General features: G+C 39.7%; 1 protein-coding gene across 6 annotated transcripts; it reads left to right on the forward strand.

Annotated features, from left to right (window-relative positions):
* On the forward strand, positions 1-13,140 carry LOC137281703 (myosin heavy chain, cardiac muscle isoform-like). 6 transcript variants are annotated; one of them, XM_067813116.1, is made up of 20 exons: positions 1-71; positions 2,703-3,751; positions 4,427-4,494; positions 4,931-4,982; positions 5,097-5,164; positions 5,598-5,649; positions 5,764-5,831; positions 6,455-6,506; positions 6,621-6,679; positions 7,311-7,362; positions 7,477-7,544; positions 8,167-8,218; positions 8,333-8,391; positions 9,024-9,075; positions 9,190-9,257; positions 9,880-9,931; positions 10,046-10,104; positions 10,753-10,804; positions 10,963-11,031; positions 11,910-13,140. In XM_067813116.1, the coding sequence occupies exons 2-20, from the start codon at positions 2,704-2,706 to the stop codon at positions 12,551-12,553; spliced, it is 2,694 nt and encodes an 897-aa protein (XP_067669217.1). In that variant the 5' UTR covers positions 1-71; position 2,703; the 3' UTR covers positions 12,554-13,140. The 6 variants fall into 6 exon arrangements, with proteins under 6 accessions (XP_067669217.1, XP_067669219.1, XP_067669220.1 ...); XM_067813118.1 differs by lacking the exon at positions 1-71 and adding an exon at positions 376-490 and having other exon boundaries at positions 4,427-4,485; XM_067813119.1 differs by lacking the exon at positions 1-71 and adding an exon at positions 376-490 and having other exon boundaries at positions 4,427-4,485; positions 7,477-7,535.
* Positions 13,141-27,278: the final 14,138 nt, after the last annotated feature.

Genomic DNA, 27,278 nt, shown 5'->3' on the forward strand with positions numbered 1-27,278 from the left:
CATAACGGAAGCAATACCACGAGGTTGTTATATTGTTTTACTCTGTCACGAAAATGTTCTTCTGCAGCTGCGTAAGTAGAGTTTATGACAATACATATTTATTTTTCAATAACACATCGTTTGCTCCCCATTAGACTTCGATGACAGCACGTGGAGTCGTACAACCCACGTAAACAAAGGGTCGCTACGCAAATCGAAAATTAATGGTGTTACACGTTTTAGGATAATTTTCCACTGAAACTGAACCATTTTAACAACGATGTTTAATTAGATGTGTAGACCCATAAAACATAAAGCAGTTATTAAATGTGCACATTATATTGAATGAACTGTGTATGATATGACGATTCGTCACATCTTTCTGGCCTGTGGCAGTGATACTAATAGTATGCTGGCTCGCCGCATGGAACCCTGGGTATGAGAGTGGTTAGTCATATATCACTGGCCGGAAGTGACTTTTGTGCCACAGAGAAGGAAGTTATTTGTCCAGGTAGGTGTCTGGTATTTCTCTCATCTCGCATTCCAGTGCACGGTATCAGCCTGGTCCAGCAATTGCAAGTATATGTCACGATGCCACGTGGCTACTGCTTGTGGTGCAATTACCGCGTTCGTACATTGTAAATCCTGGTTATTTGTGATATCTAACAACAACGACAAACTTGTACTTTCGTTTTAAGATTATGCTTGCAACTCATACACGCCATGACTTGTCGTAATTGTACAGAAAAGCCTCAATCGCGTTACGTTAGTCCATGTCAAACTTGTTTCAATTTTTACCGATCAGTGAAGTGTGAAGATGTTTTTATTTCGCATCGCCTCTCTTGGTAGCATCAGATTTTTTCAGTCTTTTTTAAATGATATCGCTTATCAGCCACTTTCGTGAACGCAATTCCGGAAACTGATTTGTCGTCTGCTTCGCCGTGAGACATAAACAATAACAACTATGTCCGGATACGGAAAGGAGACGAGTAAAGACGCAAAACAGGTCAATATCAATATGATAACCGATGGATATAGATCAGCCGATGTTTCATGTGTATTAGGCATCCATCCCTCTACTATTTCCAAATTTATGAAGAGATATAGGGAACGAGACAGTATCGAAAACAAACGTCATTCTGGTAAACCTGCAAAAATATGAACAAAAGGGTTGTGTTTTGGCAAATATTGTATTGTAATATAATGCGATTCACACACCCGTAGTGCGATACGTATTGTGATGTATTGCAAGCTTAAAGGTCACATGTAACGTAAAACACAACTTTGCAGATTCTGGTACCTTTCGTTATGCACTTACCGAAACAAATCATAAAAATATGCCAATTCAACCTATAAAGCTTAAAAAAACGCGATGAAAAAAAAGCCCGCAAAATCGGAGTTCAAACGTTTCACTAAATTCCCCCCAGCGCTGGGGGGAAAACTGGTTTCAACAGCTTTGCTGCGCTGCGTTCATAACGCATGCGCAGTGAATAGGTTCGCGGAGCTTGAAACAGTATGCATGCCCAGCGTCTGAGGTCGTCAGCAGTAGTCTAATCTTGGTTGTGTACACAAACAAGTAAATAATCTACGCCTTACGTAAAAAAAACTTGTTGACTGTAGTAAGCAGTCTCTGTCACAGAGAAAGCTCTGTGTCTGGTTTATTCACACCTATATGTCTGCCTGCCTGTCTGCTAAAGTGAGTGAGTGAGTGAGTTAATATTTAACGTCACATCGGCAATATCTCAGCCATATCGTGGTCTGCTAAAGACAACATGCAGTACACAGCTTCAATCATTGACCACATGCAATTTGAACTTAACACCTATCAGAGTATACGACATAAAGAAAATAAGTTGATTTATGACACGTGCACCCGAGTCCCGTCTCTGCCACATGTAATTAGGCACGTGTGATGCACATGACATGTTTTTATGTCTGTGGGTTGCAAACAAACTACATTCACTTTTTTCGGATGACTGGATCTGACGGAAACTGGTGCAAACGCTTGTCAGTTTCAAGTCCTGCTTTGTTCTTGGACGAATGACAGATTCCAGCCACGCAGTAGTTTACCATCTCAACTGACATGATTTTTTATTGGATCGAGCGCAAATTCAGAGAACATGTATTTTCCAAACCCAACATCTCTATATACATTCTTCATGGATAGCTGACTTGGTTGACACATGTCATCGGTTCCCAAATGCGCAGATCGATGCTCATCTTGTTGATCATTGGATTGTCTGGTCCAGACTCGATTATTTACAGACCGCCGCCATATAGCTGGGATATTGCTGAGTGCGGCGTAAAACTAAACTCACTCACTCACTCACTCACTCACTCACGCTAATCACAAAAACCACTTTTGCAAAAACAGGTGTTGTTACGACTGCATTGTCAGGAAATCAGATATCTATAGACGAGAACTGGAAATATGGATATTAATTACAGATTACCAAAGAGATTACGATTGTGTGACACGAACAAATCTGAATATAAAAAAAAAATCACGATAGAGAACGACAAATGATGAAAACTATAAAATGGCCATTTTTCAACATTCTGCTGCAGACTCAAATCCCTATGCTCTCAATAAGGGATCTAAATGAATTAAATATTGAGATGCTTGTTAATTGTTTTTTTGTGCCGGATTTAACATGGCTTGCAAAATGCTTATCTCACCATAAAGGGAAATATGACAGTGATCACTTATTACTGTCTTCCAGAATGGTCTTCCCCAAATGTTCAGTCTGTCATCAGCAGTTTACCCTGAAGGGTTCCGTCCCCTACCTACTACCCTGTCTACACGCTGTGTGTGAGACGTGTGTGACATCTGCAGCTGGTGGTGTGATATCATGTTCCACCTGTCAAAGGGAGGTCAACCTCACAGATACAAGACTCAAGAAGGATGCAGTGAGACAGAGAGAAATATTCCACCTGACAGTCAAACATCGCCCCACCAAGCTTCTCTGTACACATGAAAATGACGGCAACCGGGCTGTGTGTTGGTGTCCAGAATGTGAAGAGTTCCTCTGTGGACACTGCCACGATGTGCACAGCAAATTCAAAGTTACCAGAAAACATGTATTTCAAAACCTCAGCGACTTTGAACCAGTTGTCTCAAACACTCCAGCTCCTTGTAGCATCCACAGCCCTGATTCTCTGTATTTTCTTGATCGGAGATGCAAGATTCTGATTTGTGGAAGATGCAGATTTGAAGACCACGAAGATCATGAAGTTGAAAAGTTAGATTGGGTAGCTGAACGTATCCTCAAACAGCTGGACCAACACAAAACTGATCTAGAGACCTTACAAGTTCGCCAAAAGTCCAACATTAAGAATATCAGACGAGAGACCAAAATCACAGACAGAACGCACAACACGTTGAGGGAACATATTGGCCATACTTTCAAATCACTGAGATCACAACTTGTTCAAAGAAAGAAGGAGCTACTGACAGACCTTGAAGATCAGACAAAAGCGACCAAGACAAGTCTCTGCACTCAGCTAAACAGATGTGAAGAAGCTTCGAAGAAATGCTCTGAGGTTTTAGGTTACATCAGCAAGGTTCCCATTTATGCCTCACAATCTGACCTCCCTGACTTGGGCGATTGGGTAGGAGAGGCAACTCGGTCTTTCCTTGACACGGCTGAGACTCAAACCCTGGACATACCCGCATCTGTCTTTGGCACCAACGGCTTGTCAAAGCTGAAATCAAACATATCACGATTTGGTGTCGTCGTGACCAAAGACAAGGAAGAAGAATATGAAAGAGGTACTTAAACATGTTAGAGTTGATTGCTCGTTTCTTTTTTCATGGCGTGTAGAACTGGAACAGCTTTCTATAATGTAATGTTCAACTTGTATTTGGGATCCTATGACTGTTTTGAGTCTAAAATCAGTAATTTACTGAGAAACGTCCTTCAAACTGGCATCATCTATTAATAGCCGTCGGCCATATTGGCCGTGCCAATTTTCATATTTATCAGGGGGATTACACAAAGTACGTTGTCTTGTCTAGCAGTTGTCAGACTTCCTTTTTAATGGAAACTGCGGTGGCTGTGTAGTTCAGATAGCTCACTTTATGTGAGCGGGTGCCTGAGTCTGTGAGTACTCGAATTTGTACTTTATAGAAAAAGTGTAATCCCAAATAAAACATGTTAGACATCGTTCTCAGCAACTCGAGTTTCTTAATCGAGAAAGAACTAATATTATGCTTAAAGCACTGGTAGTTGTTGACTACCTGCCACTGTCCAGTCACCAGATCTGTATTAGATACTTGAAAACCACACACTGTGTAAACTGTAACACATGCTCGTAATATAGCGGGAAGTTTACAGCGGAGGTTTCTTTCGGATGTTCCATTACTGCTGATAGGACGTAAAACACTAACGATTCATTCATTCTTAAGGGACTTGACGCTAACATTTACATCACTGTGTTGTTTCAGACAAGGAAACTCAAACTAAGGATGATGTCATGGCTGAGATGGAAACCCAATATAGGAACGTGAGTTTGGTAACTAAAATAATACAACGCACCATAACTGATAAAGAAAAGCGTATGAGACAGCATGCGTGATTACAAAGTATTAAATGTACTAGAAGCAATTACAATTTAAGACAATGATCTAAAACGTTTTGAATCCGTTTACAGACATACATGTCCATAGTTACTTAACTAACGTTTTATAACTTCAGTTATGTTGGGTCACGCTGGAGACCCAGGTTCGATTCACTGTACATTGTAGGCGGTTACAAGGTTGTCAGTCCGTTGTAAAACAAGCCAGAAAGATGGCGGTGCCAGCAGATAAAATGTACGGCATATTCGGTACAATGAATGTTCTTTTAAGAGTTAAGTTCAAAACAGTTAGTTATTTGTACATAACTGTCGCCATAGGTCCCGACATGCATACTTACTGACAATGATTTCTCATTAAGGGTTATCTTTTCAGAGCATCGATGACATCGAGAAGAGAGCCTCAGAAACCACCCATTTCCTACTTGGTAAACTTCAATCACCTTTGTTCCTGTACTTTCGTCGTTCAGATACCCGTGTCCACGTTCTCACACTATAATAGTGGATTTGACGCTAACATTTACATCATTTTGTTGTTTCAGACAAGGAAACTCAAACTGAACATGACGTCATGGCTGAGATGGAAACCCAATATAGGAACGTGCGTTTGGTAACTAAAATAATACAACGCACCATAACTGATAAAGAACAGCGTATGAGACAGCATGCGTGACTACAAAGTATTAAATGTACCAGAAGCAATTAAAATTTAAGACAATGATCTAAAACGCTTTGAATCCGTTTATAGACATACATGTCCATAGTTACTTAACTAACGTTTTATAACTTCAGTTATGTTGGGTCACGCTGGAGACCCAGGTTCGATTCACTGTACATTGTAGGCCGTTATAAGGTTTTTCAGTCCGTTGTAAAAGAATCCAGAAAGATGGCGGTGCCAGTCGATAAAATGTACGGCATATTCGGTATAATGAATGTTCTTTTAAGAGTTAATTTCAAAACAGTTATTTCTACATAAATGTCGCCATATGTCCTGACATGCATACTTACTGACAATGATTTCTGACTAAGGGTTATCTTTTCAGAGCATCGATGACATCGAGAAGAGAGCCTCAGAAACCACCCATTTCCTACTTGGTAAACTTCAATCACCTTTGTACCTGTACTTTCGTCGTTTAGATACCCGTGTCCACGTTCTCACATTATAATAGTGGATTTGACGCTAACATTTACATCATTGTGTTGTTTCAGACAAGGAAACTCAAACTGAACATGACGTCATGGCTGAGATGGAAACCCAATATAGGAACGTGCGTTTGGTAACTAAAATAATACAACGCACCATAACTGATAAAGAAAAGCGTATGAGACAGCATGCGTGACTACAAAGTATTAAATGTACCAGAAGCAATTAACATTTAAGACAATGACCTAAAACGTTTTGAATCCGTTTACAGACATACATGTCCATAGTTACTTAACTAACGTTTTATAACTTCAGTTATGTTGGGTCACGCTGGAGACCCAGGTTCGATTCGCTACCTGGGTACAATGTGTTAATCCCATTTCTGGTGTCCCCCGTTGTGATATTTCTGGAAAATTGCTAAAAAATGTGTAAAGCTAAACACACTCACTCACTTACTCAGTTGTTTTGGAGGTATTGGTTGACAAGGAAGTGGGTACAGTTTATGGATAACATGATATGGATAACATTTTTATACTGACTGTACATTGAAGATCGTTATAAGGTTGTCAGTCCGTTTTTGAAAGAATCCAGAAAGACGGCGGTGCCAGTAGATAAAAAGTACGGCATATTCGGTACAATGAATGTTCGTTTAGGAGTTGAGTTCAATACAGTTAGTTATTTGTACATAACTGTCACCATAGGTCCTGACATGCATACTTCTTGACAGTGATTTCTGATTAAGGGTTATCTTTTCAGAGCATCGATGACATCGAGAAGAGAGCCTCAGAAACCACCCATTTCCTACTTGGTAAACTTCAATCACCTTTGTACCTGTACTTTCGTCGTTCAGATACCCGTATCCACGTTCTCACATTATAACAGTGGACTGTACGCTAACATTTACATCATTGTGTTGTTTCAGACAAGGAAACTCAAACTGAACATGACGTCATGGCTGAGATGGAAACCCAATATAGGAACGTGAGTCTGGTAACTAAAATAATACAACGCACCATAACTGATAAAGAACAGCGTATGAGACAGCATGCGTGACTACAAAGTATTAAATGTACCAGAAGCAATTAACATTTAAGACAATGACCTAAAACGTTTTGAATCCGTTTACAGACATACATGTCCATAGTTACTTAACTAACGTTTTATAACTTCAGTTATGTTGGGTCACGCTGGAGACCCAGGTTCGATTCGCTACCTGGGTACAGTGTGTTAATCCCATTTCTGGTGTCCCCCGTTGTGATATTTCTGGAAAATTGCTAAAAATGTGTAAAGCTAAACACACTCACTCACTCACTCAGTTGTTTTGGAGGTATTGGTTGACAAGGAAGTGGGTACAGTTTATGGATAACATGATATGGATAACATTTTTATACTGACTGTACATTGAAGATCGTTACAAGGTTGTCAGTCCGTTTTTGAAAGAATCCAGAAAGACGGCGGTGCCAGCAGATAAAATGTACGGCATATTCGGTACAATGAATGTTCTTTTAAGAGTTAAGTTCAAAACAGTTAGTTATTTGTACATAACTGTCACCATATGTCCTGACATGCATACTTCTTGACAGTGATTTCTGATTAAGGGTTATCTTTTCAGAGCATCGATGACATCGAGAAGAGAGCCTCAGAAACCACCCATTTCCTACTTGGTAAACTTCAATCACCTTTGTACCTGTACTTTCGTCGTTTAGATACCCGTGTCCACGTTCTCACATTATAACAGTGGATTGGACGCTAACATTTACATCATTGTGTTGTTTCAGACAAGGAAACTCAAACTGAACATGACGTCATGGCTGAGATGGAAACCCAATATAGGAACGTGCGTTTGGTAACTAAAATAATACAACGCACCATAACTGATAAAGAAAAGCGTATGAGACAGCATGCGTGACTACAAAGTATTAAATGTACCAGAAGCAATTAACATTTAAGACAATGACCTAAAACGTTTTGAATCCGTTTACAGACATACATGTCCATAGTTACTTAACTAACGTTTTATAACTTCAGTTATGTTGGGTCACGCTGGAGACCCAGGTTCGATTCGCTACCTGGGTACAATGTGTTAATCCCATTTCTGGTGTCCCCCGTTGTGATATTTCTGGAAAACTGCTAAAAATGTGTAAAGCTAAACACACTCACTCACTCACTCAGTTGTTTTGGAGGTATTGGTTGACAAGGAAGTGGGTACAGTTTATGGATAACATGATATGGATAACATTTTTATACTGACTGTACATTGAAGATCGTTACAAGGTTGTCAGTCCGTTTTTGAAAGAATCCAGAAAGAAGGTGGTGCCAGTAGATAAAAAGTACGGCATATTCGGTACAATGAATGTTCGTTTAGGAGTTGAGTTCAATACAGTTAGTTATTTGTACATAACTGTCACCATATGTCCTGACATGCATACTTCTTGACAGTGATTTCTGATTAAGGGTTATCTTTTCAGAGCATCGATGACATCGAGAAGAGAGCCTCAGAAACCACCCATTTCCTACTTGGTAAACTTCAATCACCTTTGTACCTGTACTTTCGTCGTTTAGATACCCGTATCCACGTTCTCACATTATAACAGTGGATTGGACGCTAACATTTACATCATTGTGTTGTTTCAGACAAGGAAACTCAAACTGAACATGACGTCATGGCTGAGATGGAAACCCAATATAGGAACGTGAGTTTGGTAACTAAAATAATACAACGCACCATAACTGATAAAGAACAGCGTATGAGACAGCATGCGTGACTACAAAGTATTAAATGTACCAGAAGCAATTAACATTTAAGACAATGACCTAAAACGTTTTGAATCCGTTTACAGACATACATGTCCATAGTTACTTAACTAACGTTTTATAACTTCAGTTATGTTGGGTCACGCTGGAGACCCAGGTTCGATTCGCTACCTGGGTACAATGTTTTAATCCCATTTCTGGTGTCCCCCGTTGTGATATTTCTGGAAAATTGCTAAAAAATGTGTAAAGCTAAACACACTCACTCACTTACTCAGTTGTTTTGGAGGTATTGGTTGACAAGGAAGTGGGTACAGTTTATGGATAACATGATATGGATAACATTTTTATACTGACTGTACATTGAAGATCGTTATAAGGTTGTCAGTCCGTTTTTGAAAGAATCCAGAAAGACGGCGGTGCCAGTAGATAAAAAGTACGGCATATTCGGTACAATGAATGTTCGTTTAGGAGTTGAGTTCAATACAGTTAGTTATTTGTACATAACTGTCACCATATGTCCTGACATGCATACTTCTTGACAGTGATTTCTGATTAAGGGTTATCTTTTCAGAGCATCGATGACATCGAGAAGAGAGCCTCAGAAACCACCCATTTCCTACTTGGTAAACTTCAATCACCTTTGTACCTGTACTTTCGTCGTTTAGATACCCGTGTCCACGTTCTCACATTATAACAGTGGATTGGACGCTAACATTTACATCATTGTGTTGTTTCAGACAAGGAAACTCAAACTGAACATGACGTCATGGCTGAGATGGAAACCCAATATAGGAACGTGCGTTTGGTAACTAAAATAATACAACGCACCATAACTGATAAAGAAAAGCGTATGAGACAGCATGCGTGACTACAAAGTATTAAATGTACCAGAAGCAATTAACATTTAAGACAATGACCTAAAACGTTTTGAATCCGTTTACAGACATACATGTCCATAGTTACTTAACTAACGTTTTATAACTTCAGTTATGTTGGGTCACGCTGGAGACCCAGGTTCGATTCGCTACCTGGGTACAATGTGTTAATCCCATTTCTGGTGTCCCCCGTTGTGATATTTCTGGAAAACTGCTAAAAATGTGTAAAGCTAAACACACTCACTCACTCACTCAGTTGTTTTGGAGGTATTGGTTGACAAGGAAGTGGGTACAGTTTATGGATAACATGATATGGATAACATTTTTATACTGACTGTACATTGAAGATCGTTACAAGGTTGTCAGTCCGTTTTTGAAAGAATCCAGAAAGAAGGTGGTGCCAGTAGATAAAAAGTACGGCATATTCGGTACAATGAATGTTCGTTTAGGAGTTGAGTTCAATACAGTTAGTTATTTGTACATAACTGTCACCATATGTCCTGACATGCATACTTCTTGACAGTGATTTCTGATTAAGGGTTATCTTTTCAGAGCATCGATGACATCGAGAAGAGAGCCTCAGAAACCACCCATTTCCTACTTGGTAAACTTCAATCACCTTTGTACCTGTACTTTCGTCGTTTAGATACCCGTGTCCACGTTCTCACATTATAACAGTGGATTGGACGCTAACATTTACATCATTGTGTTGTTTCAGACAAGGAAACTCAAACTGAACATGACGTCATGGCTGAGATGGAAACCCAATATAGGAACGTGAGTTTGGTAACTAAAATAATACAACGCACCATAACTGATAAAGAACAGCGTATGAGACAGCATGCGTGACTACAAAGTATTAAATGTACCAGAAGCAATTAACATTTAAGACAATGACCTAAAACGTTTTGAATCCGTTTACAGACATACATGTCCATAGTTACTTAACTAACGTTTTATAACTTCAGTTATGTTGGGTCACGCTGGAGACCCAGGTTCGATTCGCTACCTGGGTACAATGTTTTAATCCCATTTCTGGTGTCCCCCGTTGTGATATTTCTGGAAAATTGCTAAAAATGTGTAAAGCTAAACACACTCACTCACTCACTCAGTTATTTTGGGGGTATTGGTTGACAAGGAAGTGGGTACAGTTTATGGATAACATGATATGGATAACATTTTTATACTGACTGTACATTGAAGATCGTTACAAGGTTGTCAGTCCGTTTTTGAAAGAATCCAGAAAGAAGGTGGTGCCAGTAGATAAAATGTACGGCATATTCGGTACAATGAATGTTCTTTTAAGAGTTAAGTTCAAAACAGTTTGTATATTGTATATTTGTATATAACTACCGCCTACCTCACCATATGTCCCGACATGCATACTTCTTGACAATGATTTCTGATTAAGGGTTATCTTTTCAGAGCATCGATGACATCGAGAAGAGAGCCTCAGAAACCACCCATTTCCTACTTGGTAAACCTCAATCACCTTTGTTCCTGTACTTCCTTCGTTCAGATACGCGTGTCCAGGTTCTCACTCTAAAATAGTGGTATATTGGCTTTCTCATTGATATTCACTACAAGATATTAAACTCCTGCTTTATCATAGTGATGAGTATGTTGATGTTGCAGGGCTGCTCAATGAATGCGACGTTCACCTCCTGAAACCAGATGCCGTGGACAAGTCGATGGTGCTGAAATGTACGTTCATTATTTACCCATTTGCCATGTATGCTTAAACTGGAGTCCGAACCTATGGTCACATCATGGGGTGATGTTTAGGGTGTAGATACATTAATCATCCCAAATACAACTGAACCTACAATCCAGAGATCAACATCATGAGCATCGATCTACGGAAAAGTAATACAACGGCATGTGTCAACGTAGTCATCGAGCCTGACCACATGGTCTCGTTAGTCACCGATTACTGCAAGCGTGGGTTGCTGATGACCAGCTCTTATTTGCATCTAACCTAGATTTTAAAGGTTTGGATTTTAACATCAAATTACGACTTATGTCGAACTGGACAAAAACGCGTTTCTTCTAGTACGATGCAGTTGAGTCACATGTCTAAGGCAATGACTCACAAATGCCACATATTAACTTACTAGAATCTTGGTATTACAGAGAGACCTGATATATTACATGAAGCTTGTTTACACAGAGCAGGCAGGCACGAAGTGTCAATCGTGGATGTAGGTCAGACGTCTTGACAGACAGACGATGATGATAGGTCGAATGATGTACAAAACTCCAGTAATTCTGTGGGTGTCAACACAACAACCACCTTTATATGTATACTGACGTAGTGTCGGGAACATTCCAGTAAATCGTGAGTCAGAACGTTCACGAACAGGAAGTAATCAATAGATTGCTGCAAGCAGGTGACTGGAGCGCTATCAAAATTGCCATTATACATATATGATACGACATGTGACGCAGAGCTCAAACTCAAACCTCTAACCATTGTGACCCAGTGATACCTATCACCTAATCAATGGCCATACAAAGTTAAAAAAACGCACTCTCGTAACATTATATTGTGTTTAAATCTAAACCACATGTACACGTTGTAGGTATACGTCTGAAGTATGACACAGATAAAGTAAACCTTGACACCCAAATCAGCACAGAAGGAGACTTGATCAACAGGATGTCGGATACAAGGTATGCTGGGAAGGGGAATCTGAAGAACTACAAGGGTACATGCAGCACTACCCCCCTCTTCCGGGCTGGCTGTCCTCAGTACTGGGAGGTGAAGACCAGGGTCGGCCTGGAAAGAACACCCACGGAGACCTTGCTCATCCTGGAGATTGGCGTCTGTGCTGAGGAAGAGATGGACGAAACGCCCTACGTAGCCCGTCGTCCTTATGCTTACAGTATGACCGTCGGCTACTGTACTGCTCACAAGGGTATATGCAGGAAAACCTGGAAGGATGGAAAAGAAGTGGTGCATCTACCTGACACCATCCCCAACACAGCAGGGTCATCACACACACTGCTCTACGGTGTTGTCTATGATGACTCCAGGAATAAGATTGTCTTCATTGACGTAAAGGAGAACAAAGTGATGTCGACGTTAGATCATGTAGACTGTAGTGAACCACTGTGGCCGATGTTCGGGGTATACAACCTCACTGTCAGCATGGGACTTGTAGTGGGAAGCGACATCAACATGACAGAGGAAAAGAAAGAGATGATTATCGAGGCACTGTCGTGATATCGTGTTATGACTCCAAGAGGTATGTACCAACGATAACTTAAGGGAGGAGAAGAAAACGCTAGTTATAAGACGCCATGTTATGACACGGCGGTCATAGAGGAGAGTAGGAACACACTGATATATGTCCTGACGATATCAACATGGCAGGGGAGAAGGGAGTGTTGATTATTTTATGAGGGCATCTCAGATAGACAGACGAGCAATAGATAATATTTTGTCCAAGAAAGGTGTTCCTCCCTGATAAGTATTGGTCTCTCCATTTTGTAGAAACTGAAATGTTGATTATGATAGCTTTCTACACAATGATAACGCTGTACACATCGTTAACGTAGAGGACAACGCATCCAGCCATATTATATGCATTATGTGTAGGGTAACGCTTTAAAACAACAAGTTCTGAACACTAAATGCGTTAGTGGCATTAGTTATTGATTTTATGTGGACTTACATGATTGATTTCCAGAAAGATACAGTGTAAAACAAGACTTGTAAATAGTCGCTTTCACTTTTACGCTTCTATTATTCTTGTATACACATCTATAACCTGTTTGTATGTTGTGAGGAAATAAAAACATGAATAGAGAGATAGAAATTTAGAATTAGTTAATAACAGTGGCTTACATATGAACATTCGGTGCATGTTGTATAATCTAACACAGCATTAAGTCTTCATACATTTCATGCTGATCAACATCCACTGTTCATCAGCAATATCACACTGAAGAGGGCAGCATGCACCGATGGGATAACATGTGAGGGGAACACTCATGTACAATGTACTAATTCGCAAACTGAAATTTTTTGAAACTGCAACATATCTTCAGAAACCAGCATGTATTGAGGCACCACCATTTACTTTTGAGACTCCAACATGTTTCTAGGAGCCAACCTGTCTTGAGTATCCAACATGTTCTGAGGGGCCAACATGTATTGAGGCTCCAACTTGATATGAGGGGCCAATGTGTACATGTATTGAGGGTCCAAAATGCCTTGAGGTGCCACCATGTTTTGAGGCTCCAGCTTGTTTTGAGGGCCCAATGTGTATGGAGGTTCCAAAATACATTGAGTGGTGACAGACATAACTACTCTACACAAACCGATGATCATTTTTCCTCAACAAAGGATAATTCATACAAATTGTTTGTACAGACATGACGCACGGAAAAACAAATATGAATATTAGGATATCGACTTCCAAACACGAGTAGCCTTTAATCTAAATTTTATATGTATTATTATAGTATGTCATACCATACTATCTGATTTGGCTTGTAATACTGATAGTCGGGGTAAAAGTTTTAAACATTTGACTTTTGAAAGATAGAAACATGCTAAGCTTCATCACAAACTATTTATTTCTGTGAAAATATTTTGTAATCAAATATACATTCACTGTTCGCCACACATTCAGTCTTTCACTCACGCACGTGTCACTGAAAATCAAATCACACATATATCTCAGTGATGACCAAGTTCAGGCTCCTCAATAGGAAGGGAAGTGGTGGTTAAAGCTGGTGATTAAAGCTTTCGTGTGGCACACCAAGGGTCCTATTCTCTACTTGGCGACAGCGTGCGAGGTCTATTTCCGGACCCTCTTTTGGAATATAGGTAAAAGCGACATAAATGTAAATCCACCCACTCCTCAAAGCTACCGATGTGGTTACAGCGTTCGCTTGTCAAGAACGCGTGTGAATCCCTACCTGGGTAGCCCATTTCTTGGGATATTGCGGGAATATTGCTAAAAAAGGAACAAAACCAAATTCACTCACTCAATTCAATCAGAACTGGATTAAACGAAACAATAATTTGAGATTCCTAGATTTTATTTGCGTAATAAGTGAGAGTTTATGAGTTATCATAGGCAGATTTCTCTACGGCAGATTAACATTTCGGAAAAATGTGATACACATTGGGTAACTTGATTTACGTACTCCGAGTTTTACACACAAGAACAACTGGAACGACTTAAATAGGAAAGTTTCATTTCAACATATTATATTTAAATATGTATATCTTTTACCTAGCATTCCTCGTTGAAGATCTATACTATGAATAAAAAATAAACTCATGTAGTTCAATAAACCTGGTTTCTGAAACACAGCATGTGGTTTCAAATCGAAATGCTCTGAAAATAACGAGTAAGTGAAATTACGTAAAAAATATACAATGGTCTACATTGACAAGAAGAAACAGGAGGAACACACTTTGCAACAGTTTGACACGTCTAAGCTTTGTTTGTCTAACCCTGCATTCAGTAATTTTCCAGCAAGCGGTTTGAAACACTCTGGACCGGACAGTCTAGTGACGGACATCATGAAGACTGATTAGCAAAACCTGGAGATTCCAAGTGCAGTCCGACAGTCCAGTGACGGTGCCACAGCCCGCTCAAACAACATTCCAACTCTTCAGGTTGGCAGATGTACCGTAGCGCGTTTCTGTTGACTTCTGGGTTGTTTCATTGACGGATGTTGGGTTGTGTACTTATAATTAGATGCATACTGTGGTAATGTTGCACGTACATTCAGCTATCTGTGAACAAAAATAAGTGTGCCTGTTGGATCACTACGACTAGTTCAGCATCATTTGACAATATATGAAACCTACATTCACATGCTATATTTAAATATTTAAATTTGGTTCAACTGATATGTATGTATGTATGTATGTATGTATGTATGTATGTATGTATGTATGTATGTATGTATGTATGTATGTATGTATGTATGTATGTATGGACGGACGGACGGACGGACATGCATGCATGTATTTACATAATGTACAAAAGTGAGTGAGTGAGTGAGTTCATATTTATCGTCACATCGGCAATATTGCAGCCATATCGTGACGAGAGCAAGTAGAATGAATGAATAAAACCCTGTTCACGAAGAACAGTAAAACCACTAGTAAATATCACAGATATCCATTTAAGACTAGTAATTAAATCTAAAACAGTTTAACTATAGAAGACAATACAATCTAAAAATGGGCTATAGATTGCCAACAACTGAAGGTAGATCACCATACTAGGGACCATGGGGACTTACATTACTTTTGCTACCTGCATGGACCCTAGCTGGATTTACACCATCCCCTCAGTCGCTAGCAATTTAGGCACATCTAGCCATGTATTTAAAAGGACACATATACTACGATTAAAAAGGCGAAGAGTTTGAATTTACTTTGAATGTTTGTGGACTTACGTACCCTCTCAGGAGGACAATAATTTTACAGTACTTTAACCTCCCTCGAGGATACAGCCACTAACAATCTTAGTTATCAATTTAAACCTTCAATTATAAAATATTCATCTATTTACAAGAATGATATCAAATCTAACTCTTTTAAAAATGCAAGAATTAAACGAGAACTAATGTTACTGAAAAGATCCTTCATAGTTCGGCATTTGAAATATTTATCCCTTGTGATGGAATATTCGATACAGTCAAGCAAGACATGCTTGACCGTGATGATTTCATCACAAGGGATGCAGAATGGAGGATCCTCACCTTTCAATATGTATTCATGAGTATATCTCGTATGGCCAATACGACATCGCCGCATGATGACCTCTTCAAATCTGGACTGACAACCCAAGTAAGTATAACCAATATAAGGTTTTATTGCATGTAATTTATTTATGCCCACTTGGATGTCCCACTTCTTCTGCATCAGATCACGGATATAAGATTTAATGGTAGCTTTATAATCAGAGTATGGAATAAGAAGTGGTGTCACAGATTTGTTGAGTGCTGCCTTGGCAGCAAGATCGGCCAGTGTATTCCCAGAAATGCCTACGTGGCTGGGTAACCAACAGAAGACGATGTCGTATTGGCCAGTAGCAAGATCATTATGCAATTCAATAATTTCTATTAAAAGTGGATGTTTACAAGAAATACTTTTAATAGCTTGAAGGCAAGAAAGAGAGTCCGAATAGATTATATACTGTTTATGTTTGGGGTGTCTTTGAACATATTTAAGAGCCGTTAATATGGCGTTAGCTTCAGCTGTGAAAATGGAGCTGCAATCTCGTAATCTAAAAGATATTGTTCTGGATCCAACTACAGTGGCACAAGCTACTGCGCCACCGTCCTTGGACCCATCGGTAAATATGGGTTTGTAATTGCTATATTTACTTTTTAATTGATTATATTCTTGTTTATATTGTAATTGATTAGTTTCTGTCTTCTTAAACTGTGTAAGAGTTAAATCAACTTGTGGCCGCACTAGTTGCCAAGGAGGAGAAGAAAACAAACGCGAAGGAGATATAGTCTCCAGCGCAATGCCAGGACCAGAAAGGAATGGTTTAATCCTATGCCCAAGGGGTGGAACAAGAGAAGATTTCTTACTATATAAATCCTCATAGAGGGGATTAAAGACACAGTTAAAAGCAGGATTAGACTTCTTAGAAAAAAGTTTTGTAATATATTGTACAGATAATTTTATACGGCGTTGTGAAAGAGATGGTTCATCTGCCTCAACGTAAAGACTGTCCACGGGAGAGGTTCTAAAGGACCCGAGACTCAGTCTAAGACCTTGGTGGTGGACAGAATCTAATAGTTTTAAGTTGCTTTTACAGGCTCCCCCATATACGATGGACCCATAAGCAAGCTTTGAGCGGACCAGTGATCTATATAGGTGAAGCAGAGTAGCTTGATCACCTCCCCATTTTGAATTGGAAACAACTTTTAGTAAATCCAGAGCCTTCAAGCATTTATTTTTTAGATATTTAATGTGTGGAAGAAAAGTTAAATGGGAGTCGAAAATTATACCCAAGAACTTGGCCTCCTTGACCACTTTGATGGGAGTGCCATTTAGAAACAGTTCTGGGTCCTTATGTGGCTTATATTTTCTACAGAAGTGTAGACAATTAGTTTTTGACTGAGAAAATTTGAATCCATTTTCGAGACACCATTTATTTATTTTGTTTAAACACAACTGTAGTTGCCGTTCAATAGTATGCATATGTTTACCGCGACAAGAAATATTAAAATCATCCACGAAAAGCGACCCATCAATTGAATCATTTAAAACCTTGGACAAACTGTTAATCTTAATGCTAAACAGTGTGACAGACAAAATACTGCCTTGTGGAACACCCTGATCCTGATTGTAATGATCAGACAGGGTTGAACCCACTCGGACCTGAAATTGTCGGTCATTTAAAAAGTTGGATATAAATTGAGGTAAACGACCTCGTAATCCAAGGTCATGTAAATCTTTTAAAATTCCATGTTTCCATGTTGTGTCATACGCTTTTTCTAAATCGAAAAAGATTGACACTGCATGTTGTTTATTAATTATGGCATTTTTCACAAAAGATTCTAAACGTACTAAATGATCGAGAGTACTTCTGTTTTTACGGAAACCGCGTTGTATATCTGTTATTATGTTATTTGTTTCCAAGTACCAAACAAGTCGATTATTTATCATGCGTTCCATGGTCTTGCAAACACAGCTAGTTAGTGAAATGGGCCTATAATTAGAAGGATTAGTGTGATCACGTCCAGGTTTAGGAATAGGAACAATAATAGCATCACGAAGGGAATTTTCCACTTGTCCAAATGTTATCAAAAATATATAACAGTGTCTCCAAACATGAGTCTGGCAAGTGTTTCAGGAGTTGATAATGTATACCATCAGCTCCAGAAGCAGTATCGTGAGCCTGATCCAGAGCAGTGTGAAGTTCATGTATCGAAAAAGTTTCATTGTAGTCTTCTCCATTATCTGAAGTGAAATTAATAGGTGTCTTTTCCTGCTGTTTTTTATATTTTTGGAATTCAGGTCCATAATTAGATGAAGAAGAGTGTTTGGCCAACGTCTCACCAAGTTTATTTGCAATATCTGATTTACTAGTCAATAATTGGTTCCCATCTTTCAGATGATGGATACTAGATTTTGATCCCTTACCCTTGATTTTCTGGATCATATTCCACACCTTTGATATCGGCGTGCGCGAATTAATTTTTGAGACATAGTTCTGCCAAGAGTGGCGTTTACTTTGCTTGAACGTACGCCGAGCTTTGGCGTTCAAAATTTTAAATTTATCTAAATTGTGAACCATAGGATGGCGACGAAAGTAATGTTCGGCTTTCTTCCGTGCCTTCCTAGCCTGTTTGCAATCATCTGTAAACCATGGTTTTCGGACATGAGGAACTGGAGAGGACTTTGGGATACATTCATCAGCAATTTTATTTAATTTATCTGAAAAGCATTTTATGGCATCAGGAATATCATTAAAACGTTCAGGTTTGAGTTTGTCAGTGCAGAGAACTTCATATAATGGCCAGTTGGCCTTTTTAAAATTCCATCTTGATGATGGAGGAACATCGGATGGCGTCACAGGCTTTAGTATTGTCGGGAAATGGTCACTTCCACAGAGGTCATCGTGGACTGACCATTCAAATTCACTCAATAGGTTAGAATCAGTAATAGATAGATCAAGAGATGAATATGTTCCTGTGCCAGGGTGTAAATACGTATTTGAACCATCATTATAAATGCATAGATCATTATTTGTAATGAAATCCTCCAGTAATTTACCTTTCGTGTTGGTATTACTACTGCCCCAGAGAGGATTGTGCCCATTTAAATCACCCATGATTATACAGGGTTTAGGGAGTCCATCATACAGAGCCTGAAGATCAGCTTGCTGAACAGATGATGAAGGGGAAATGTATACAAAGAGCAAAGGGTGACTGCAACATGCAAAGTAAGCCTTACTGCAACAGCCTGGAGATTTGTTTTAAGTAGAACAGGGCTGTGAATTACATCATTCCGAACGAGGATTGAAGATCCTCCAATGGCTTTATGACCCGGAGGAGAAAAACAATGATATGCACTATATTGACGTACTTCAAAGTGATCTGTCTGCTTGAGATATGTCTCTTGTAAGCAGAATGCTGATGGTGTAAAATCTTGAACTAAAAGATGTAAATCATTCAAATTTGTCCTGAGTCCTCTGCAGTTCCACTGTACTACGGGTGACGAAGTTATCTCTTCGGGGGATTAACAGGAGAACGACCCCTCGCTCTTCTCGAGGGTGACAAGCTATGTGTCCGCAAATGGCTGCTTTCAGACACATCCATGTCCTCGAGTGATCCAAACTTATTGAACAGTTGGACCTGATTATTTGACCCTTTTGGGGCTCTTCCACTAGGGTTCGGTTTTGCAGATTCAGCTTTAGATTTCGATTTAGTTTTTGTAATTTGTTTCACATTTGTGGCAGATTTGGACAATTGAGTTGAGTGTGATAATGACTGTACCTGAGTTAAAGATGAATCCTTATCACAAGACGCCTGAGACTGAATGATTGTTTGACTTGAAGGAATGGTTTGTGAACAAGAGCTTTGTTGAGAAGGCCTCGCTTGAACTGCTGTAGATATCAAAGTAGGTGCAGACGTCTTTGTCCATGTGTAATCAGTCTGGCAAGCAATTGTTTGAAGAGATGTATGGTTTGTCTTTGGGTCTGAAAGTCGTGTAGACACAGTGGTGGCATACGTAGATCCTGGCTGTTCTTGAGCTAGAACAATCTTCCGTGCTTCCAGAAAACTTACATTACGGTCATGCTTTATTCGAGAGATTCGAGATTGAAGTTTCCATGTAGGACATTCCTTTGACGAGGACGGATGGCTACCGGAGCAGTTGACACACGAAGGAGGATTTGTACATGACTTGCCATCCTCGCATGTTCCACCACATCGATGACAAGCGGCTGGATTACGACATGACTTAGATCCGTGGCCAAACCTCTCAGAGGATTCGGAATGAAAGCATCTACCCTTAAGTTACAGTATCCAGCCTTAAGTGATTCAGGACGAGCCGGAAGACCAAATGTAAACAAATATGTGTTTGTCTTGACCGTTTCATTTTCTTTCTTCATTGTAAAACGTTTCACGTCAATAACATTTTGTGATTTTAGTTCTGAGACAATTTCAGCTTCAGTCATGTCCGAGAGACACCGTATTGCATCCCGAACAATCCCCTTGCTGCTGTTCAAAGTCCTGTGAGGAGAAACTTGGACAGGAACATTCGCTAAAGATTTGGTGGAAAGGAGAATCTGTGACTGAATGTGTTTCCTGCACTCAATCAAAAGACAGCCAGAACGTAACATTTTAACTTCTTTAACTTCCCCAGCTAAACCTTCGATACCCTTTGCAATGGCAAATGGATTCAGCTTTAGAGGATTGCCATCAGTGGAAGACATGACTAGAAATCTAGACCAGTGATCAGAGTTCATTTTGTGTGTTGAAGGATCGTCATCTTCGGAAGAGAGTGAATCTTCTGGTTCATGAGTACGTTTTTTGTAAGGGGGTGCCATGGTAATAGTAGTTATGTTTCATCCATCTGGCTCCCCACCCACCACGGAGTGTGAACAAGGACGATGCCTTACATCTGTGGATCTCCAACAGATGGCACCAAGGATACCAGGTGGATATACTCAAGTAGAAACATATCTAAAAAAGATATATCCTACTAGATTGGCCCATGAGCCACCGCCTTCTGGCATAGGACTCTAGGCAATGTAATTCTATGACACGATAGAACATACAAAGTCAAAATGGTCAAAATTGTTCTAACCCTTTTCCAGTTATCTTAAATAATATCCATGCACAGGGCACGGCGTGACCAGCCGATTGATAGAATCGGGCCGATTCTACCACCCGTCTAGTTGAAGTAAGGGCCGAAGTGGTGTGTTGGGCAACAGGAACACGGTTCAGGCTCCTACTGCCCTCAACCACCAGACTACCGTCCTCCACCGACACGGGACGCAACCCACGGCAAACAGGTTGCCCAATTTGGTCGCTCCTTGCGACCAGCAATGGGGTGCTATGGACCTATTTGACCCGGGTCCACACGGGGGTTCGAACGGCTCTTTGCGTTACCCAGCACCCACCACGAGGAGGTGGCCGTTCACGGGTGCCTAATGTACAAAAGAAGTTAAGTGGCCAGTGCCATCAAGTAATTATTGCATTATGTGAGAGTATTGTTATAGTGTTTACTTCAGGACGGCCATGTTCAAATACTTCTACAGACCAAAAACTATGTAGCCAGGCTATATGATGTTTAGTTATTATTATTCAATCTGCAATCTTGATCTCTATCACTACCGCAGAGTACATTGTTTTGTCAGCTACCTTGTTCCTCTTTGTCACTTCCATTAATTACTGTATATGACATTTATGGCCTTTATTGGTCATCCCTCTTGGCTGTGTCTGTCACCATTGCACTGTTCAACACTGCCACACAAAACGATTGCATATTGTAGCATGACCCGTTGTTTTAATGTTCAGGTTTGAGACATTTGTTCATCACATGGTTCTACACATGAAAGAGACACACATATAGTAACTTTTGCACTTTACTTATGGAACCTGTTTCAAGCAGGAAACAAGACACATACCCAATCCAGTAGTGTTCACACTCGGGGCACGGGACCGCCCCCATGTCCCAAGGCATGAATCAATAAATCTGTTTCTCACTCCTGTTAATTTGTTAACCCATAACAATTACTTTTCATCTCCTATGCAAATTTACACACACTCTTCCTCGGAAGAGCGCTCATGTAAACTAATTAATTCTTCATCATATGAAACAGTTGGTGTAGGCGCTCTAAGATTTTCTTCATCTTGTACGATATCATTTAAGATAAAGTCTTCATTATTTTCCAGGGTAATGTTACGGTTAAGAAATTATTGTGACAACAATTTAAGAAATCCCCTTGTAAACCAGCAAAACAGAGCAAAGACAAGTTGTTTACGTTCAAATTCTCTATTATGCAACGAGAGCAAGGTACCAAGTCACAAGTCAAGAGAGACAAAATCTAAGTCAATGGGTCACAAAATACAATATAGCAAACTCACCAAAGTCTTGTGTAAGAGAGAATCAACTATGGCAGAATGTCAACACAGCGATCAGTGCGATAGCAGATAATGTAGATTCAGGCGTTGAAGCAATTTCAAGCGTTGGCGGTAACTCCAGTAAGTATGAATGAGTGTGAGTGTCGCCCTCAGCAGGGCAACCAGCCTTTTTATATAGTCATTTATAGTCATTTCCCGAAAGTTCAGGCACAGACGAACATCGTTAACTCTGTAGAATGCCCTAGAATAAGTCTCCTGGAAGTAAACACATAGAAAACTAGGAGCAGATAAATTCCGGAAAACCAGAATGCTAAAAGTGTTGACCGGATATTAAAACGAAATGTGACCCATCATAATTAATATTCAAAACACTAAATGTTGTGACCCAATAATAAATAATACTGAATTAATAACAAAATATACAGAAAATACACACTGGTAACCGCAATTGCAGTTCCCAAGTAACAAACAGAGGAAACATCAACACTTCCTGCATGTAGAGTGCCCGCAGGAAATAATAAATGGATATTTTACTTTATTTCCAATATTATCTAAAACTGGTTGGTACCCAATACATTTTTAGCTGATCACCTCTACTGAAAATCGGTTTTTTAGATCATAAAAGTGAAACCATAGTACTAATTTTTCATCATCATCAGGAAGTTCTTTGATTTTAATGCATAAAATCAGATTTGGTAAAGGTTGATCAGCATTTTCAACTGCACCTGAAGAAAGAGTTGTTTGTACTGGTATAGATGCTTTTATATCGCTTACTTTTATTGCACCTTTTGGTATCTGAGATGAAATACGTCAGAAGTATATGATAAACCCATCTTCTTTTTCGTTTTTATGTCGGTTTGAAACGCAGAAGTAACATACAAAATTGTCATAAAAGTTCTGATTGAAATACATAGTTCGGAGGAATGACTTCATTTTTCACATTGACTTCCATGCAGCAGCTCCATTTATTAAAACATACACTTAAACCATATTTTCAATATTTTCCTTCTTCATTCAGTTCCATTGGTAAAGACACCCGTGGCGAGCCACCTCCTCGTGGTGGGTGCTGGGTAACGCCAAGAGCTCGCCAACACCCCCGTAGTGGACCCGAGGGGGATATTTGGTCCACCAACGCGTTTGCCGTGGGTTGCGTCCCGTGTCGGTGGAGGACGGGATCCTGGTGGTTGAGGGCACTGGGGCTTTTAACTGCGTTCCATTGCCCAACACACCACTTTGGCCCTTACTTCACCTAGACGGGTGGTCGAATGGGCCCGGTTCGACCAATCGGCTGGTCATGCCAAGCCCTGTGCATGGAGTATATATATCATTGCACAAATTTTATTTGGTTTTTTACTTTCGGTCTTGGCCTATTTGTTCATTGAGCTTTTCGAATTTTAAAATGCATTTTTGAAGTTCTAAATTTTTGCCTAGAGTCTTATGCCCAGAAGGCGGTGGCTCATGGGCCAATCTGGTAGACTAATTATTTCTAATTCTTCTGCTGGAGTATATCATCCGGGTATCCTTGGTGCTGTAAGCTGGAGGCCCGCTTACTTTAGCATTGTCCTTGTGATACTCCGTGGTGGGTGGGGAGCTCGGATGATGAACCGTATTACACTAACCATGGCTTATGAAACTCCAACCAAAAAAACAAAACGTCCACTTGATATTGACCCTGTTGATACTGACCATAGACCGTCTACATCGATTGAGTATTGGCCACGTTTCATTGTGATTGAGACTCCTGATAAGACACCTTTGAAGTTGAACCCCTTTGCTGTATCCAAAGGTATTCAAGGCATTGCTGGGGATGTGAAGAACATCAGACGCTTACGTTCGGGTGCCCTGCTAGTCGAGTGTGGGAAAAAGCAGCAAGCAACAAATCTGATTCCCGTCTCGGTTTCTGCACACAAAACCTTGAATACAAGTAAAGGTATCGTGAGAGATAGAGATCGATTGTTTGATGACATGTCGGAAGTTGATATAGGATCTGAAATGAAGGATCAAGGTGTACTATATGTCAAGCGCTTTTCAACTCGCAGAAACAATGAAACCGTCAAAACAAATACGTATCTGTTTACTTTCTCATGTCCAAATGCTCCCAAATCAGTGAAGGCAGGCTACTGCAACATACAAGTTTTAAATGCCAGATATATGGACACGGTGTATCTACCTGCACATTGTCTGTTGTGTGTGCTCACTGTGGTGAGAAGACACACACAACAGAAGAGTGTGACAGCGATTATAAAAAATGCACCAATTGCTCAGGTCCTATTTCCTATTTGGAAAGAGCAAATGGAGATCAATAAAATAAAATTTACACAAAATATCTCTTTTGCGGAGGCCAAAAAACTGGTAAAGACATCTGATCTTACAGAAAGTTATGCAACAGTAGCAAAAACATCATCGGTTTCTAGCTCTAAAACAACATCAACCACAGGCTGCCAAACTACCTTGACTTGGGTAAATTGCGATTCTCCACAGCATTTGTACCCTGCTATATCATCACAGACTGAGGAATCACTTCCTAGTACCTCAAGGTCTTCTGATCACAAATCATCATCTCAGTCACACTCAAAGTCTCAATCGACATCTGATAGTCAGCAAACGGTGAAAAGTAAACCGAAGCCAAAGCCTGATGCTTCAAAACATCAAAGTGGTAGAACTCCTAAAGGGTCACAGAACAAAATTCAATTGTTCAATAAATACGGATCTCTTGAAGACATGGACGTTTCTGAAAACGTCCATTCTAGGGCACATAGCTTGTCGCCCTCTAAAAGAGTGCGGGGTAGATCCCCAATAAATCCCCCCAAAAGATAGTTTATTCCAATAATATTGTACAGTGGAACTGCAGAGGATTGAGGACTAATTTACACGAATTACAGCTATTAGTCCAAGATTTTACACCTTCAGCGTTATGTCTCCAAGAGACATATTTAAAACAAACAGATACATTTGACCTTCGTCACTTTAATACATATCATTGTTTTTCACCTCCGGGTGATAGAGCCACTGGCGGAGCATCCATTCTAGTGAAACAAAACGTTATTCAAAGCCCCGTTTCACTTAATACTAATATGCAGGCTGTTGCAGTGAGAATTACTTTACATGTAGCATTTACGCTATGCTCCCTCTATATTTCGCCATCTTCGACATTTGCCAAAACTGATCTTCAAGCTCTATATGACCAACTCCCGAAGCCCTGTATTATTATGGGAGACTTAAATGGGCACAACCCACTCTTGGGTAGTGTAAATATAAACACTAAAGGGAAATTGTTGGAGGACTTTTGTTCTGACAATGATTTGTGTATTTATAATGATGGTTCCAACACATATTTACATCCTGGTACAGGGACTTATTCTGCTCTCGACTTGTCATTGACAAATTCAGAACTATTAAATGAATTCGAATGGTCAGTCCACGATGACCTCTGTGGAAGTGACCATTTTCCTACTATATTAAAAGCTGTAACTTCATCTGATGTTCCTCCATCATCAAGACGGAATTTTAAAAAGGCTAACTGGGCTTTATATGAAACACTGTGTGCTGAGAAACTTAAACCCGAACGTTTTATTGACGTTCCTGATGCTATTAAATGTTTTTCTGAGGAACTGAATTCCATAGCTGATGAGTGTATACCAAAGTCCTCTGCAGTTCCACATATTCGAAAACCATGGTTCAGCGATGAATGCAAACAAGCTAGGAAGGCAAGGAAAAAAGCAGAACATTATTTCCGTCGCCATCCTATGGTGCATAATTTAAATAAATTTAAAATTTTAAATGCTAAAGCATGGCGTACATGTAAACAGAATAAACGCCAATCTTGGCAAAATTATGTATCCAAAATAAATTCACGGACACCCATGTCCAAGGTATGGAACATGGTCCAGAAAATTAAAGGTAAGGGTACTAAATCTACAGTCCATCATCTTAAACATGGAGATCAGTTACTTACGGATAAATCAGATATTGCGAATAAACTGGGTGAAACCCTCGCTAAACACTCTTCCTCTTCTAATTATTTACCTAAATTCCAGCAGTATCAAAAACAAGAAGAAAAGAAAACTATTAATTTCAATTCAGATAATGGGGAAGATTTTAATGAAACATTTTCTATTCATGAACTCCATACTGCTCTTGATCAAGCTCATGACACTGCTACAGGAGCTGATAACATACATTATCAACTCCTGAAGCATTTACCAGAATTCTGTTTAGAGACGCTCTTATCAATATTTGATGATATTTGGACATCCGGGAAATTTCCTTCTTCGTGGCGTGATGCTATAGTGGTACCAATACCTAAACCTGGACGTGATCATACGGATCCATCCAGTTATCGTCCGATTTCATTAACCAGATGTGTTTGCAAGACCATGGAACGCATGATAAATAATCGACTTGTTTGGTACTTGGAAACAAATAACCTTATCACAGATATACAATGTGGTTTCCGTAAAAACAGAAGTACCGTCGATCACTTAGTGCGTTTAGAATCATTTGTGAAAAACGCGCTGATTAATAAGCAACATGCTGTGTCTATCTTTTTTGATCTTGAGAAGGCATATGACACAACCTGGAGGTATGGCATTCTGAGAGATCTACATGATTTCGGTTTGCGTGGTCGTTTGCCTCATTTCATAGGCAAATTTTTAAATAACCGACAATTTCAAGTCCGCGTAGGTTCTACCCTGTCTGATCATTACAATCAGGATCAGGGTGTTCCACAAGGCAGTATTTTGTCAGTCACGCTTTTTAGTATAAAGATCAACAGTTTATCTAAAGTTTTAAACGATTCCATTGATGGATCGTTATTTGTGGATGATTTTAATATTTCTTGTCGTGGTAAAAATATGCATACCATA

The sequence above is a fragment of the Haliotis asinina genome, chromosome 4 (genome assembly GCF_037392515.1).
Source record: "Haliotis asinina isolate JCU_RB_2024 chromosome 4, JCU_Hal_asi_v2, whole genome shotgun sequence".
Classification (NCBI taxonomy): Eukaryota; Metazoa; Mollusca; class Gastropoda; order Lepetellida; family Haliotidae; genus Haliotis; species Haliotis asinina.

Excerpts from the sequence above, each read along its gene's own strand:
- LOC137281703 (XM_067813116.1), top strand. The coding sequence starts at position 2,704 with ATGGTCTTCCCCAAATGTTCAGTCTGTCATCAGCAGTTTACCCTGAAG. Across the intron at positions 8,392-9,023 it reads TGGAAACCCAATATAGGAAC|AGCATCGATGACATCGAGAA; the intron begins GTGAGTTTGGTA and ends TTATCTTTTCAG. Across the intron at positions 9,076-9,189 it reads AACCACCCATTTCCTACTTG|ACAAGGAAACTCAAACTGAA; the intron begins GTAAACTTCAAT and ends GTGTTGTTTCAG.